Source organism: Capricornis sumatraensis, chromosome 3, assembly GCF_032405125.1.
Source record: "Capricornis sumatraensis isolate serow.1 chromosome 3, serow.2, whole genome shotgun sequence".
NCBI classification, from domain to species: domain Eukaryota; kingdom Metazoa; phylum Chordata; class Mammalia; order Artiodactyla; family Bovidae; genus Capricornis; species Capricornis sumatraensis.
In genome coordinates this window covers 111,767,261-111,785,807 of record NC_091071.1, presented here as the reverse complement: position 1 = coordinate 111,785,807, position 18,547 = coordinate 111,767,261, and the positions used below count along the sequence as shown (strand labels likewise).

Below are 18,547 nucleotides of genomic sequence, written 5' to 3'. Positions count from 1 at the left end.
GGCCAGCCCCATGGATTAGTGCTAATCCATGAATGGTGAAATTTAAAGCCAAGGAAGCAATAAAGTCAGATTCGAATTTAGAATAATTCCTCTGACAATTGGGTGGAAAAGAAAATGAGCTGGTTCTAATGATATCTTGAGGTCAATTAGATCCGGGAAGAGGTTCTCATTGTCATCCAGATGAGCAATGTCAAGAAGTTTAGAAACAGCCAAGGGCATAGAAACGAGGGGACATACGCAAGGGAGATGGTTGATAAAAACAAAATAATTTAATGACTATATTTGAAAACCAAGAAAAGAAACTGTACAAAACACATATGGGTTTTCATGGTTTTAATCCATGGGTTAATGTTGTTACTGCAACTTCAGTTGGGGAAAAGCAAAAAAAAAAAAAAAAAGGCATATTTTGAGGAAAATTTTAGACATATCATTTTTAGATAATGCTGTGGTTATAATCCCTGTGGAAACCTAATAGGGGATGTTTAAGATTTTTGTGCAAAAGCCTGAAATTTAAATGAAATATCTGGGACTTCATGGAGTATTACATAAAAGGTTACATCCAATGCAAATTAATTCCCAAATAAAAGGAAAAAATTCTCAAACACCATGTTCTACCATGGGTGGATCAGAAACAATACAGTTATTTTGAGTAATGTTTACTATTACTTTTATTCTTTGAATGTGTTTTCTTTATCATTGTATTATTATTCAATCTGTCCCACCTGCTGTAACAGCATCACCTCTCCCTACTCCTTATTTGAGTTCTGTTTATCTCAAAGATCATTCTAATTCTCCCCCTCTAAGCCTTTTATATCCTTTTCAGCACAAGTGATTCATCTGAGTCACATGTATATAATTATATGTACACTCCATCTCATCATTGATCACTGTTTCTGATTGCTCTTCTGGGTTGTTTGGAATCTCAATTTACATGTATTGCCACAGTAATGCCCCTATTAACAGGTTCCATTGCAATGATTCATTCTTGTCAGAAACATTATAACTGGAGGTAGAAATAGATAATGATGGTATTCTAAGTTGTCAGATATTGAATATCATGGCAAGAAATCATTAAACACAAACTTAAATGTCAGAAGTGCCAGAAAATATAAAATATGCATTTGTATGACTTAAGGATGAGAAAAGACTGAGCAAGAGAAGAAGAATCAGAGATTGAATTAAAAATAAAACAAAAGTTGGTAAGAAAACTTGGGTACTTTAAAATTGAGAAATGTCAGATGCATAAGAACTGTACAGTTTAGGTGAATATTATTCTAGATCTTGTAACATGCTGGTGATAAATAAATAAATAAATAAATAAATAAATAAATATATTTATGTATGCTGAGTGTTAAGTTTGCTTCAGTAGTATCTGACTTTTTGTGATCCTATAGACTGTAGCCTGCCAGGCTCCTCTGTTCATGGAATTCTCCAGGCAAGAACACTGGAGTGGGTTGCCAGGCCCTCCTCCAGGGGATCTTTCCGACCTAGGGATCAAACTTGTGTCTCTTACGTCTCTCCTGCATTGACAAGTGGGTTCTTAAACCAATAGTACCAACTAGGAAGTCCGAATATATGCATAGGCATCTCTATTTAACAACAACAAAAATACTGATCTAAAAACTTTAGCTGGAGAATCCACTAAGTCTTAGTGTGTAAAAGAGTACATTTTCAACAAATATAGAATGATGAAAACAAGAAAACAAAACAGGTCTTTGAGAACCATATGGTCTTTTTTTTATTTTCTGCTCTATTCACCTCATCCAACCAAAATGACTGCACACACATAAACACAAATACTCCTCATGTTAAATTATTTGGCTATAATGTCCCGAATTGTCTAATTTAATTTTAAACTGGTAATTTTAATAACTGACAAAATGCTTTGAAAAGTCATCTCTTATTCTAGAAACAATAAAATATTACATTTTCAAATGTTTTGAAAAAGTTTCTTTTGCAACACAGTCTATAAGTGATTGTGAAATGATCATAAGGAAAGATTTCAAAAAGCCAGTTGAACTTAAGTGAATGGCAGGAGAGAAATGGTTACTATATCATTGATAAAAAGGGAAAGAGGACTGAGAGAAGGCAGAAAAGAACACAAACCAAATTGCAGTTTATTATGTGATACCAAAGATGGGCTCTCTTTCTCTGCCTAACTTCAAATAAAAGGAACAAGGAAGAGGCAAAGAGATTACCTTCTATCTTGCAGATCTAAATAAAAACATGATTGTTTGTTACCACCATAACTGTGTTTATATGCAAAGATTTAAAAAATCAGACCATTATTGTATTTTTTAATGTTGTCTTTTCTTAGCTACCCAATTACTTAGAAGAGTGTTTGAATTATATTTCTTTGTGATACCTAGAAAATTCATCTTGTATAAACATTAAATATGGTCACTCTTTTTTTCTTGGAAACTTGCATTTTATAGATACTAGAATAGTTTATTGAAATACTCATTGAAGAAAATGCCATGGCACCAGTAGGTAGCTCTTAAAACTATTAAATCAGTACTTACTAACTCATGTAAAATGCATCACATATACCTTCACTGCTCAATAAACATGAATAGCCAATTAATACTCTATTGATTTGGATCATATTCTATACACTAAAACATTTAAAAAACAATATTTTATCTTTAACAGAAGGTGACGACTAATGGTCTCTGAGTTCTATTAGTAACTTAAAACAGGGACAACTAGGTGACTTTGAAAAGAATGTCAGTATTCCTCCACTCAAGAATACAATAAACTAGAAAAGTTTAAGCTGGGGAAAGTATAGAGATACTATAAATTACAAAATTATGCAAATTATTTCTCTGAAGTCAGCTGTGCTACTCTGATTCTTCTTGTCTTAATGTTTCCTAATCGCAATATTTCAAACATATTTTTAAAATGGATGCTATTACATTTAGGCAAAGAATATAACATACTAATTGTAATGTATTAAAGAATACAGTAGATAGAAACATTATGGAATCCTAATAATATATCACATTAGGATTCCTGGATAAGTTTTCCTAATCATGGTCTAACATGATTTATTCAATATAATATTTATAAGATAGGTTGATTAGACTCCTCCAGTAGAAAATTACTTAAGTACAATTTTTGCTAATATTCCATTAGGTAAATATTAGAGAAAAAACTCTAGTTAATAGAGTTAGTATTTTAAAATATGATATAGGAATTTCAAGTATTTTTGTCAGTGATATGACTTCATATCTGGCATAGGCCAGGGTATGGTTATCAAGAACTTTGCAATTTTTACATTTTAAAAAGAAAATATAAAGACCAATATTGCTTCATAAAAAAATTAACCTGGCTAAATCTTTAAATATGAGGAAAACATAGGACAATACTAATGCTGTACAGATTAAATTTTCTTGAGACATGATCATAAGTTGGTATGACATCATTAATTTAGCATTGCCATAAGTAATTTCAAAGAAGCTAAGAGAACATAGGTTTGTAATGAAAAAGAAAATTATTTGTTGAGATTTAATGTATTCTGCTATATTCTTCAATAATATCAAGTTTGATATCTACTTTCTCTTATTTTCTATCTTTGATAAAATCATAATATATAAATAGTATAACATTAATATGCTGTTTTCATCTTAATAGACTTTCAATGCATGGAATTAGACTAATAACTTTTCTGTCAGACCTTAGTTTGATCCCTGGGTTAGGAAGATCCCTTGGAGAAGGGAAAGGCTACCCACCCCAGTATTCTGGCCTGGAGATTTTCATGGACTGTATAGTCCAGAGGGTTGCAAAGAGTCGGACACATTGAGCGACTTTCACTTTCACTTAACTAAGTGCTATTCATAAGAGATTTAACCTGTAAGTCCCAATTTTAAAAGCTTATGAAAAGGAATTCATAGACAAAATGAATCAATTGTCAATGCACATATGACAAAATGATGCTCAATCTCACTCATAATTAAATAATTGCAAATCAGTGTAAAATTAATTACTATTTTTCAACAGCTAAAGTGATAATGGTTAACATGTTGGCAATACTTAGTGATGGCCAGAGTAGATTAACAGGCAGTAACATATAATACTGGTGGACTTGCTTAACACAATTTGGTGCTGTCTATTAAATTTCAAATGAACTTTTCTTTTTATGTACTGCTATGAATTTAGCCTACAAATATACTTCAAAAATGACTGTCAAGTATATTTACAAGAATATAATAGGAAATCAATATATGGTAGTACATTATGCAAGGGAATTCTATGAACTCACTAAATCATGTCAGAGAAAAACAAAAGGCATCGTAAAAAATATCTTCAATTTATACTATTAAGTGGATGAAAAAGGTAACCATCCATCCTGTGGAAATAAACAATTATACACATAAATATATACATATTTGTTGTTTAAGTACAGATAATAGACATATTTCTGGAGAAATTTATGATGGGTGCAAATATCTTGGATGGCATCACCGATTCAATGGACAAGAGTTTCAGCAAGCTCTGGGAGTTGGTGATGGACAGGGAAACCTGGCGTGCTGCAGTCCATGGGATCGCAAAGAGTAGAACAGGACAGAGTGCATGAACTGAACTGAACAGATACATATATTGCTACACTCAAAATGTAATACTGAGGGAAAATTTTATCTTTATTAAGTATGGGAACACCAGACCACCTTACCTTCCTCCTGCAAAACCTGTATGCAGGTCAAGAAGCAACAGTTAGAACCAGACATAGAACAAAAAGACTGGTTCCAAATTGGGAAAGGAGTACATCAAGGCTGCATTGTCACCCTGCTTATTTAACTTATATGCAGAGTATATCATGTGAAATGCCAGGCTGGATAAAGCACAAGCTGGAATCAAGATTGCAGGGAGAAATATTAATAACTTCAGATATGCAGATGAAACCACCACTTATGGCAGACAGTGAAGAGGAACTAAAGAGCACCTTGATGAAAGTAAAAGAGGAGAGTGAAAAAGCTGGCTTAAAATTCAACATTCAAAAAATGAAGATCATGGCGTTCGGTCCCATCACTTTATTGCAAATAGATGGAGAAACAATGCAAACAGTTAGAGACTTATTTTCTTGGGCTCCAGAATCACTGCAGATGGTTACTGCAGTCATGAAATTAAAAGAGGCTTGCTCTTCAGAAGAAAAGCTATGACAAACCTAGACAGCATATTAAAAAGCAGAGACATTACTTTGCCAACAAAGGTCCATCTAGTCAATGCTGTGGTTTTTTACAGTAGTCATGTATGGATGTGAGACTTGAACTACAAAGAAGCCTGAGTGCTGAAGAATTGATGCTTTTGAACTGTGGTGTTGGAGAAGATGCTTGAGAGTCCTTTGGAATGCAAGGAGATCAAACCAATCAATCCTGAATATTCGTTGGAAGGACTGATGCTGAAGTTGAAGCCAATACTTTGGCCACTTGAAATGAAGAGCTGATTCATTAGAAAAGACCTAGATGCTGGGAAAGATTGAAGGCAGGTGAAGAAGGGGATGACAGAGGGCGAGATGGTTCAATGGTATCACTGACTCAATGGACATGAATTTCACCAAACTCCAGGAGATGGTGAAGGACAAGGGAAGCCTGGCATGCTGTATTCCACACGACTGAGCAACTGAACAACAACAATAATATCAGAACTTTCTATGATAATGGAAAGGCTCCGTATGAGCATTATCCAAATTGGTAGCCACTGGTTACACTTGGATATTGAATGTTTGAAATGTGACTGTTGTAACTAAAAAATAGAGTTTTTAACTTTATTAGATTTTAAATAGTCAGATGTGGCTAGTGACTGTCTTATTGGATAAGCCAATATACTGTATATATTTTCCAAACATGTTTTCACTATGTCATCTTAAAAATGTCAATGAGGAAGACTAAACGTAACATATTCTTAATTATACTAATTTTATAAAATATCCAGTGTTAATATTTAATGAACGCATATAAATTATGAGACAAAGAACAAGAAGAAAGCCATATAACTGTAAAAAACAATATTACACTAAATGAGAGACTGTAAAAATAAATGCTTTGTTCCCCCAAAATAGAATTTACAATGTGAATTTGTTTGCCTTTTTTTTTTACTAAATATATGTGTGTATATAAAGATGTAAGATTTTCTGTATAAACTGGATTTTAATTTACTATTACTTTTGGTAAGAATAGAATATGTAGATGGAACGTGCATGCTTGTGTGCTCTGTTGCTTCAGTCATGCCTGTTGCTTCAGACTCTTTGTGAACCCTGTGAACTGTAGCCCACCAGGCTCCTCCACCCATGGGATTCTCCAGGGGAGAACACTGCAGGAGGTTGCCATGGCCTTCTCCAGGGGATATTTCTAAGGGGTTGAACTGACATCTTTTAGTCTCCTACATTGGCAGGCAGATTCTTTACCATTGGCTCCACCTGAGAAGTCCAAATGGAACATATCTCAACATAAAAAAGGACACTTATGACAAACCCACATCATACTTAACAGTGAAAATTTGAAAGCTTTTCCTCTAAAATCAGGAATAAAATAAGGATGCCAACACTCACCACTTCTAATTAACATAGTATTGGAAGTCCTAGCCACAGCAATCAGGGAAGAAAAAATACCCAAACTGGAATGGAAGGAATAAAACTGTCACTATTTGCAGATGGCATGAGCCTGTATACAGAAAACCCTGAATATTCACCAAAAAAATTTAGAGCTAGTAAATAAATTCAGTAAGGCTGCAGGATATAAGAATAATATACAGAAATCTGTTGCTCTTCTATACACGAATATGAACTATAAGAAACAGAAAGCAAGAAAGCAATCCCATTTAAAATCACATCAGAGAGAATACAATACTGAGGAAAAAACTTAACCAAGGAGTTGAAAGACCTATACTGTGAAAAGTATAAAACACTGATGAAAAAAACTGAAAATGGTACAAAGAAATGGAAAAATATCCAATGTTTAAGGATCAGAAGAATTAATATTGTTGAAATTCCCATACGACCCAAAGCAATTTACAGATTTAATGGAATCCCTATCAGAATATCCATGACATTTCTCACAGAACTAAAATATATAATCCTATAATTTATATAGAACTACAAAAGACCTCAAATTGCCAAAGCAATCTTGAGAAAAAAATACAAAGCTGCAATAACCGGGTTCCCTGATTTCAGACTATACTACAAAGCTATAGTAATGAAAATAACATATGCTGGCACAAAAGTAGACACACACATCCATGGAATGGAATACACAGCCCAGAAAGAAACCCACAGACTTATGGTCAATTAATCAACAACAAAGGAGGCAAGAATATGCAATGGAGAATAGACAGCTTTTTCAACAAGTGCTGCTGGGAAAACAGAACAGTTACATATGAAAGAATGAAAGTAGAATATTTCCTCATACCATATACAAAAATAAACTCAAGATGGATTAAAGACCTCAATGCAAGACCCATAACCACGTGGAAGAAAATATAGGCAGATATATAATTTCTTTGATGGAAATTATAACAATATTTTTTAGGGAATCTGTCTCCTCAGGCAAAGGAAACAAAAGCAAAAATAAACAAATAGGACCTCATTAAACTTAAAAGCTTTCAGACAGCAAATAAAAGCACTAACAAAATGAAAGGCAATCTACTGAATGGGTGAAAATATTTGCAAATGACATGACTGATAGGACTTAATATACAAAATATATTTACTGTATATTTGTCTTTACCAAGGAAGTTTTTCCTTTCATAATGTTCATGCTTCTCATTGGGACCTTTCCTTTTTCCCTTAGATTAGTCTCATTAACACTTTTTGCAAAGCTGGCTTGGTGATTCTATAGTTCTAACTTCTGCTGTCTAAAATTTTTGATCTCTCCTTCAAGTTTGAATGAAACTGTTGCTGGGTAGTTTCCTTGGTTGTAGATTTTTCACTTCTATTACTTTAAATATATTCTGTCACCCTTCCTACCTGCAGAGTTTCTGCTGAAATAACTAATAGCCTAATAAGAGCTGCCATGCACGTAACTTGTTCTTTGCCTCTGCTGTTTTTAATATTCCTCTCTTTATCTTCACCATTTTAATTTCACTGTGTCTTAATGTGGTTCTCTTTGGGTTGATCCTGTTTGAGACTGTGTTTCCTGGATGTGGGTGTCTGATTTCTTTCTTAGGTTAGGGAAGTTTTAAGCTATCATGTCCTCAGACATGTCTTTTGACCCTTTCTCTAATTCTTCAAGACCCCTATAATATCAATGGTACTGTGCTTAACATTGTACCAGAGGCCTCTTAAGCTGTCCTTATTTCTTTTTTAGCTCTTTTTTTTTTCTTTACATCCTTAGTGGTTTCCACTACTCAGTCTTCCCGCTTGTTGATCTGTTCTTCTGCATCACTTAACCTATGGTTTATTCCTTTTAGTGTATTTTTTTCAGTACTGTACTCTTCATCTCTATTTGGTTCTTCCTTATATTGTATTACCCAGAAAGTTTGTTAGGGTTTTCCCATAACATTTTTCTAAAAAACCCAAACTTTCTGGCCAATCCAGTATTTTCTTACACTGTTAAAACGTCTAACTTTTCATTCTTCATCAATTCGTCTCTTAAGTTTGTTGATTATCTGTATTGTAATTATCTTGAACTCTTTTATCTGTTAGATCATATATCTCTATCCACTTCACTCAGTTCTTCTGGGGTTCTATCTTGTTCTTTTGTTTAGAATGTGTTCCTCTGTTACTTTGCTCAGTTTGCTTAATTTGCTGTTTCTCTTTCTAGTTGTTGGTTAGGTTTCCTGACCTTGGAAGGTTGGAAAAGTGGGCTGAAAGTGGTCTATTGTAGGAGGTAGACATCCTACATCTCAGCAGCACATTCCCCTCTGGTCATTAGAGCTCTATGCTTTTGAGGTGCCCCTATGTGGGCTATGTGGGTCCTTCTCTCATGGTGGCCTACTTTAGGCAGTATGGTAAATGTGCTAGCCTCTAGTATGATTGGTTGCCAGGCCCTGTCTTGTACAAAAAGACTGACAACCACTGTGGGGCCCAGTCACAGGGTGGCTGGCTGTGGAACTCCAGGGCTAGTGCTGGCATACTCTGGGGCAGTGCTAGGTTCTAGGCGGATGGCTTTTGGGCTTTTGGCTTTCTTGGATTTAGTGTTGGTCTGCTGATGGGTTAGGCTGGATACTTACATGACTGGCTATAGGTTCTAGGATATCCCAAAGCTGGTACTCATCACTGGAGAGTTGGGCAGCTGGCAGAGGAGTACAAAGCGCTCATGCTTCATGGGTAAAGCCAGGTCCAAGGGCTAGTGCCATCTGCTGGCAGACTGAGCTGGGTCCTAGGGTGTTGGTGAGTGAATGAGGCTCATCACAAAGCTAGAACTGGCTGGCTGCTGGGAGGGTCCAGGGCCCAGAAGGTTACAGAGACCATTCCTGCCCACTGATGGATAAAGCAGTGCCCCATGGTCTCTGGCTGCAGGGCCCTCCTGGGGGTCCTTGATCTAGTACCTGTGTACTGGTATATGAGTGTTCTTCATGGGCCCTATGGTGGACAGGGTCATGTCCAGGGCTGATATGGGCTCAGGGAGTCTTAAGGCAGCCGGCCTGCTGGTTTGTGGGACTGCCTCCCTGCCCAGCTGGCTGCTTGGCCTGAGGGGTTCCAGTACTGGTATCTATGGGCTGGTAGGTGGGGGCAAGCCAGGGTCTTGTTTTAACAAGCTAGAGGGAAGCTTCCAAGATGTCCTTTGATAGCATCAGTATCCACCTGGTAGAAGGAGCTCCCCAAAATGGCTGTTGCCAGTACCTGTATCCTCAGGGTGAGCTCCAGTTACCTCTTGCCTCTCCAGGAGACTCTCAAAAGATCAGCAGATGGGTCTGACCTAGGATCCCCTCAAACTACTGCTTCTGCCCTGGGTCCCACAATGTGTGAGATTTTATCTATGTATGCACTTTATGAGTGAAGTCCTTATGCTCCACAGTCCTGTGGATCTCCCAAAGTAAGCGCCTCTGAATTTCACACATATGTTTTGCATAAATGTATAAATAAAGCCATACATTTTGGTGACTCCACTTTTTGCTTTAGTACCGCCAGGCTGGGGAGCCCAGTGTGGGACTCAGATTCCTTTCTCTTTGGGAAGAATCTCTGCATTTGTAAATATTCTCCCGTTTTGGATCGTTCTCCTGGAGGACTGGGTCTGGAATATACACTGTAACTCTGCCCCTCCTACCTGTCTTGTTGTGGTTCCCTCTTTATATCCTTACTTGTAGAAGATCTTTTCTAGTAGATTCTGGTCTCTCTCATTAGTGCTTGTTCAATAAATAGTTGTAACTTTGATATGCCCATGAGAGAAGGTGAACTCAGGGTTTTCCTACTCTGCCATCTTTGTATGCCTTACCTGAGGCTAGACTTTTAACAAGTAAGTTTTCCATGATTATAGCCAGTATGTGAAACCATCTGGCTGGTCAGAAGTTTCTGAAAACTTTATTTCAAATCTTAAGAGGTGACATTTTGGTTATTTTTATCCAACAATTATTTGCTTGTAACATTGTTTGTTTGTTTTTTTCATCAGGTAGCTCTTTACTCTATCATGGATAGAAATAAGTTCCTTAATTTCTTAGCGGTAAAAAGATTTGTATCTATCCGCTACCCCAAATGCTCAATGGCAGAATAAGTGAATATTAAACAAAAATACTACAGTGGTATGCAAATCAACTGATGGAATCTCTATGCATGATAAGTCCAAAAATTTCTCTTGGTTCTAGTCAAGTCTATTTCATAATGACCTATAAATAAACAGTTGTGAGGCAGGAGATAGATGGGCCCCAGGCTGAGCAGCTGGAGTTTCTCCCCTATGGACAGATACTCCAAAATAGCAGAAGGGAGGAGAGGCTAAGCGCAGCCCAGATAAGAGTAAAGGATGACATATTCATCATTCCCAAAGTCAGAGACATTCCTGACTACATAGAACATGTATAGAACAGCTCCTTGAAGAACCATAACGGAGGGGGTGCCACCCCATTGTAAGTGACTGACTTTTCACTAGTGTCCATCTTGGCGGAGAAATGCACACACATATGGGAGGACCCTCAGATCAATCAAATACAGAATCAGAACTAGGCAAAGCAAGATGACTATAACTGGTCAAAGGTAACCTGGAAGAAATGAGCCATGTAAGTGATTAATCAAAAAAGCAAGAGAGTTCCAGAAAAATATCTACTTCTGCTTTATTGACCACCAAAGTTTTGACTGTTTGGATCACAACAAACTGTGGAAAATTCTTAAAGAGATGGGAATACCAGACCACCTGATCTGCCTCCTAAGAAATCTGTATGCAGGTCAAGAAGCAACAGTTAGAACTGGACACGGAAAAATTGGTTCCAAATCAGGAAAGGAGTACATCAAGGCTCTGTACTGTCACCCTGCTTATTTAATTTATAAGCAGAGTGCATCATGAAAAATGCCAGGCTGGATGAAGCACAAGCTGGAATCAAGATTACTGGGAGAAATATCAATGATCTCAGATATGCAGATGACACCACCCTATGGCAGAAAGTGAAGAAGAACTAAAGAGCCTCTTGATGAAAGTGAAAGAGGAGAGTGAAAAGTTTGGCTTAAGGCTCAACATTCAGAAAACTAAGATCATGACATCCGGTCCAATCAATTCATGGCAAATAGATGAGGAAACAATGGAAGTCTGTCAGAGACAGATTTTATTTTTTGGGATTCCAAAATCACTGCAGGTAGTAACTGCACCCTTGAAATTAAAAGATGCTTGCTCCTTAGAAGAAGAGCTATGACCAACCAAGATAGCATATTAAAAAGCAGAGAGAGACATTATTTTGCCAACAAAGATCCATCTAGTCAAAGCTATGATTTTTCCAGTAGTCATGTATGGATGTGAGAGTTGGACTATAAAGAAAGCTGAGTACCAAAGAATTGATGCTTTTGAACTGTGGTTTTGGAGAAGACTCTTGAGAGTCCCTTGGACTGCAAGGAGATCCAACCAGTCCATCCTAAAGGAATTCAGTCCTGAATATTCATTGGAAGGACTGATGCTGAAGCTGAAACTCTAGTACTTATGCAAAGAACTGACTCACTTGAAAAGTTGCTGATGTTGGGAAAGATTGAAGGCAGGAGGAAAAGGAGACAACAGAGGATGAGATGGTTGGATAGCATCACCGACTCAATGGACATGAGTTTGAATAAGCTCCAGGAATTGATGATGGACAGGGAAGCCTGGCTTGCTACTTCCCATGGGGTCACAAAGAGCAGACATGACTGAGCGACTGAACTGAACTGAACTGAAGTGATTCAAACCACCACAAGGGTGTGACTATCTCTGAGCCTCCCCCTAGGTCTATCCACATATACTCTTCCTCGAATACATACTTTACTTGTTTCACTGCTTTCCATCTCTATGTGAAAATTCAATTCTACACAGCAGTGGGCCAGGCCTTGTCAATTGTCCCAGGTGGTCTAGTGGCTAGGATTCAGGAATCTCACTGCCACAGTCAGACTTCAATCTCTGGCCAGGAAACCAAATCCTGCTTCAAGCTGCTGCAGGCTGAGGTTGGACCAAAACATATACAGGTAACATTCCTTGGAATCATTTAAATATATGAATTTCCCCTCTCTGCTTTACGCTATTTTAATAGCATATTTTTAAAAGCTTACAGATATCTTACAGATATTCCATATCTCTTCCAATATTAGTACATAAGCTCTCTCTTTAAAAAAAGAAATCTTAATAATGTTTAAGCATATGGCTTGGAATCATGCTTCCAATTCCTTTCTAATGTCAAACAAAGATCTGATAGAACTATTTATGAATACTGGTGTTTTCTGCCAAGACCACTGGCAATATTCAAATTATTGACAATAGAAAGAATACAGCTAATACTTATGAAACATTTTCATAATTATGACACTGTGAATTAGCTTTGTTTGAAATAGTTCTGGGTTTATGAGATAACATTTCCAAACACTTAGAAATGATTAAGAGCAGTTTGGGGGCTAAATCATTTCTTTCACATAACTGCTTTTCAAAAAGCTATATACCCTTTAATTTCTTCTTTCATTACACATCCACCTATCTTCAAAACAAAAGAATGCCTTAAGACAACTATTTCAGGAAAATTATTTGCTTTTGTTTTATTTTGACAGTCATGGTCAATATTATTGTTAATCATAGTGTCTGCTCTATATGATTACACAGCTAATCATATTCATATTTAAAAAAATATATAAGGGAACTGACAATATGGTGTTATCTTAATTTTTAAAATAAATTGACAGTCACATTTTTGAAAAATATATCTTATTAAACAAAAGGCTATTCTGCTTTCACATTTTAAGTAATTTTTTTTTTCAGTTGCTCTGGTACACTTTTATTACAAAGATTTTTACAGACATCTAATCCAATTAATTGTAATTAAAGTATCACTAATCGCTCAATGAAAAAAATGAAACTGCAGTATGAATAAAAATTTATGCTCCGATAGATTTTTTCTCAAAAGAATAGCCTGAGAGAGAAAATATATCTAGAACTTAGCCTAGTATGCACTTTAAAACACAACTGTGTTTAATAATGCTATCTTGGAGTTAGGAGAAGGAAATGACTAAATGAGTACCTTTGAATTTATCTGGAATCATGGTAATTTGTATTTTTTGTTTGTAGATCTAAGTTAGCTAGTTGCAAATATAAGTCACATTCCAATCTTTATCCTCACCCTCCTCTGTTGAATTCTGACACCTCAAGGACTTATAAATTGCTTAAGTATCTGTACTGTGAGATAAATGTCTTTAGGGATCCTATGAATTTTAGAAGATCAGTAAATTTGAATATTTGTTAAATATTACTTAGAGGCAATTAAGAGTCATAACTAACATAAAGAGTATGCGAGTAGAAAAAGAGTAGAAAAAGACCTCAAAAGGATTTTTAAAAGATTAAACATACAAGCATAAAGATAAAATGTTATTAATCAGCACATGGAGAAAACCACAATGAGATGGGATTGATATGAAGTACCAACAGCATAAGGGAACAATAACCAAAAATGTTTGTTTGTTTTGTTTCTTTTTTGATGCACCAAAGAGACTGATAAAGCAAGCAATAAATGCTGGGGGAAAAAAAAAGAGAATTAGCAACCAGTATTAGACCTCGTTTGGAGAAGGAAATGGCAACCCAGGTCAGTATTCTTGCCTGGGAAATCCCACGGACAGAGGAGCCTACTGGGCTACAGTCCATGCGGTTGTAAGAGCTGGACATGTTTGAGTGACTAAACTACCTACCTGCCTAACTAGAAGACCTCATTAACCTGTGTAAGAGGATGATCAATATGGGACAGTCACACACCAGATATTCGGGTATTAAGAGTCTATTCTTAAATGCTTGGCCACTAAAGGCCTATACTCATCCTCATCAAAAACATTACTTTATAATAAAGGAAACAAAATACAAAATGCATTTAAGTTTCTTCTCCAAACTAGTCTTATTGAAATTAAGTTGCATTGACTTTAATCAGCAAATCATTAGCTGCCATCATTCTGCTTTCTAACGCCTGGCCTATCTCCTACTGATGCCTTCTTTCCCATTGATTAAAACATCTCTCAATGATTCTTCTCTAGCCTCTTCTCTAATATCCTGGAGGACAACCCAAATAAGAAATAATAGAGACTTCCCTGGTGGCCCAGTGGTTAATGCAGGGGACAATGCAGGGGACATGGATTTGAACCCACATTTGGGAAGATCCCACAGGCCACAGAGAAACTAAGTTCAAGTATCAACCACAATAACTAAGGCCAGGCGCTAGAGCCTGACTGCTGCAACTACTAAAGCCCTTTGCCCTGGAGCCCACGCTCTGGTAAGAGAAGCCACCACAATGAGAAGCTCATACGCTACAACAGAGAGTAGTCCCTGCTCGCTGCAACTAGAGAAAGCCTGTGAGCAGCAACAAAGACCCAGCACAGCCAAAAATAATAAATAAACATATTACTCAACTAAAATAGAAAAATAAATAGTAGATACTGTTCTATGCTGTTTATTAAGCTTTTACAGGAACGTTAGCATTATCTCCCTCAAGGAAATCCGTATTTTAGAAAGTGAGAAATATACTTCCTATTTCCTTGGCATTCCACAAGTATTAATGCTATTACACATTGCATTCAGAGTACCTATTCTTCTAATGTCTGTGAAATAACTAATTCATTTAAAAACAGAAATGCTGTTGTTATTTAGTTAATAACCTAATTGCTAAAGTACATGAGCTGTTTGGTTTAATTTAGTCTAACAGATATATACATATGCAATCACTTCATGATTTCAACAACCTCTTTTCTCTTATTAAATAAAAACACCAAACAACAAAAATTTTAGTTCATCTCTTCCACCTGGCCACTCTGTTATAAACGTGAAGAACAGATATTTATTGCAAATGTACCAGTAGGAATAAATACAAAAAGTATGTGATAATTTGCTTATTCCTTTAACTTGTACAGAAGGTGTTCTGAGGCCTTGTACTATGTCTATACCATATTAACACATCTAATAGGAAATACATTGAACCTTTGTTTATCTAAAACAGCAAATAACTGTATACTATTTTTCAGTGATGTTTGATAGCTAGATTTTGAACATTTGAAACAGTTAATTAACTATGACTTACTCATTAGGTAATCACAGCTAAATCTAACCTTAAGACTGTGTGCTTAGTCACTCAGTCATGTTATGTCCAACTCTTTGCAACCCCATGGACTATAGCCCACCAGGCTCCTCTGTCCATGGGGATTCTTCAGGTAAGAATACTGGGGTGGGTTTCCATGCAAATCTAAACATAAGAGGTCTTAATTTACCCCAAAGTTCATATACATTTATAAGAACAAAATGCATTCAGTTATTTGATCATTGCTAGGCCAAACAATGATTCAGGAGAAGAGAAATGATATTGACAGAATGCAAAATTATAAAGGTAAAACACATCAACCTCAACAAAAGACCAGTTTTACAAAGCCTGTCTTCTACTTGATTTGGAAAATCACAATTAAAAGCAAGTCAGGAAGAATGAGAAGTAAAGGAAGAGAAAAAGTTATGATGTTCTTGGTTATACTAACTTTTTTTAAAAAAAATGGCCTTTTTATGTTTAAACTGACATAGAAAATACTGGAATAAATATTCATTCAAAAAATAATATTCTTAGAAATATTTATTCATTTACTAGAAAGGATCAATGGGGAGGAAACAAAGCAGATGGTCACATGGGTATTTCCTATCAATAGATCTCCTGATTCCACATAATATACTAGCCCTAACTTGTCACCTGAAAAGTTTTGCAAATACTGAAGCTAAAACAAAAGACCATTATGTATACTTTGAGAGCATTCTAAACAACACCGAATGATTAAAGTAATTAATTATTCATTACTTACAAAAGTAGTGTTTTCCAATAATAATGTGGTAGTATTTGTTTCTATATTCAGTTTAATGACATGTCCATTCTCGCTTTTATACACCACATCTGTATCTGAAACAACAAAGATATGAACAATTGACAAACACATTGACTAGGTAATATAATGGCTATAGAAGAGATAATGTGCATAGTAAACAGGCTCATTGGAACAATGACTGTTAGCCTTTAATAACCTGAGCATATCTCTACACTTGGCTCATATTAATCCTCTTCAGTGTTCAGGAAGCCTGTCTAGACTATGGCCTACTGTGCAAAGAAAACAGGGTTAGTGAGAGAGTCACTGAGATTCTTGGTTCAACAAATGAAAAATCATTAAAATATGGGCAACCTGCTGCCCATTCGGAGCTTAGAAAGAAGAGACAAAGAGAAGCACCGCCCATTTTTGAAGCTGTTACCAATTAGTGATGTAAACTTTAACGAGGCTGCCCCTGAAACATAACTAGACACATTTCTGAGACTATCATTATGAACTACATTCATGCAATTTTTTTCATGTATCCAGTACTGCCACCACTCAATTTCTACTCAACCTCTTTTTCCCTTGGGTTTTGAATTATGCCTCTGATATTTTGCCTGGGTTGTCTGATCAAAGGTCAAAATCTCTGAGACTGGTACAATGCCAACCATTGTATCCACTTTGTCAACTTTAAGAGAATGATGTCCTCAATTTAAATAACTGCATTTAGTTTGGAGAACTGCTAATTTTATATATTTTTAAGTTTAATTCAGCCACATTAACCAGGAAATTTAATCATTTTAAGATCTCTACACCTGAAAATATCAACTTGAGAAAAATTGCCAGAAAGAGTACTCAGAAGAAAAGAAAGATATCTATATCCACATAAAAGATATATAAATAATATATATTACATATATATATATGTAATTAGATAAAAGGAAAGATATCCAAACAAAAGTAGTCTTGAGTGTCTTTTTTTTTTTTTTTTTGCATAAGCATAACCTCCTTTTCAGTTTTACCCAGTTCTAAACTGCTCCATGGTATTACACTTTCCTAGCCCTATGTACATTCTTGAAAAAAAAAAAAAAAGGCAATATTGAGAGGGATTGGACCTATTATTCACAGTAAGTGAAGTTATATAAGTTGCATACAACTTATATAACCCAATAGTCATCATCCACATACTTGCGGTAAATAAATACTACATGTCCAATGATTGTCAAGATTATGTGCAAATGCCTGACATTTTGACAGAGCAAGGTTTTCTGACTGTTCTCTAGTTATTGCAATATTATAAATAATAACACCTAGAAGTTATGATGAGAAGCAGTTAATACTAGCAAAAATAAAGTTTGTTTTCTTCAGCATTTCATTCAGAAGATCAAGAGCCTAATATGACTCTCCTACTAGAGTCAGGGATGAAACAGAGGTCAATGATTCTTCTTGGCTTCAATCAAATGGGGACAGGGACATGTTGGAAAGACACAGAAAGGGAAAGACATGGAAAGACATGAGCCACAGAAAAAGACAAAGTGTTTTAAGAAAGAAGAAGAAGAGACAAAGATTTCCAAGTTACTATCTGAATTGTACTTAGATGTACTGAAAGATAAACCTATGAGATCTTTAAAATAAGGTCTTCTATCACCTTCTGAATTTCTTCCATCACCTACAAAAAATTTAGGTTCTTTTCATTATGAACTTTACTTGCTGACCTTTCTAGTGATGTAAAACAAATAACAGGTTTTACATACATAAATATTTATTTATATTTATATTCGTTCCCTCTCTTCCTTTTCCTTTCTATCTCATAGTTATGATCACAGGCTCAACAGCAACACTGGTCACCCGTGTTACTCATTCGGTCTTGCCAGCCGACTCTGGTCTCCTATCTTATAGCTCTCAATTAATGCTTTCTTAAATAAATAGTCCAACCTCAATGAAAACCTCTGTTATTTTTCTTCATATTCTCAATTCTGAATCACTTCTTCCTATGGATTATGAATATTACCATAATCAGTTCAGTTCAGTTGCTCAGTCATGTCCAACTCTTTGTGACCCCATGAATTGCAGCATACCAGGCCTCTCTGTCCATCACCAACTCCCAGAGTTCACTCAAACTCACATCCATCGAGTCCGTCATGTCAT

The 18,547-nt window shown here is 35.9% G+C and overlaps 1 protein-coding gene across 1 annotated transcript in view; it reads right to left on the bottom strand.

Moving 5' to 3' along the window:
- Positions 1 to 18,547, bottom strand: part of DPP10 (dipeptidyl peptidase like 10) — a 755,039-nt gene that overhangs the window by 353,272 nt on the left and 383,220 nt on the right. Inside the window, exon 4 of the mRNA XM_068969380.1 lies at positions 16,400 to 16,494. Coding sequence (XP_068825481.1) covers positions 16,400 to 16,494 — 95 coding nt within the window. The remainder of the gene's footprint in view (positions 1 to 16,399; positions 16,495 to 18,547) is intronic.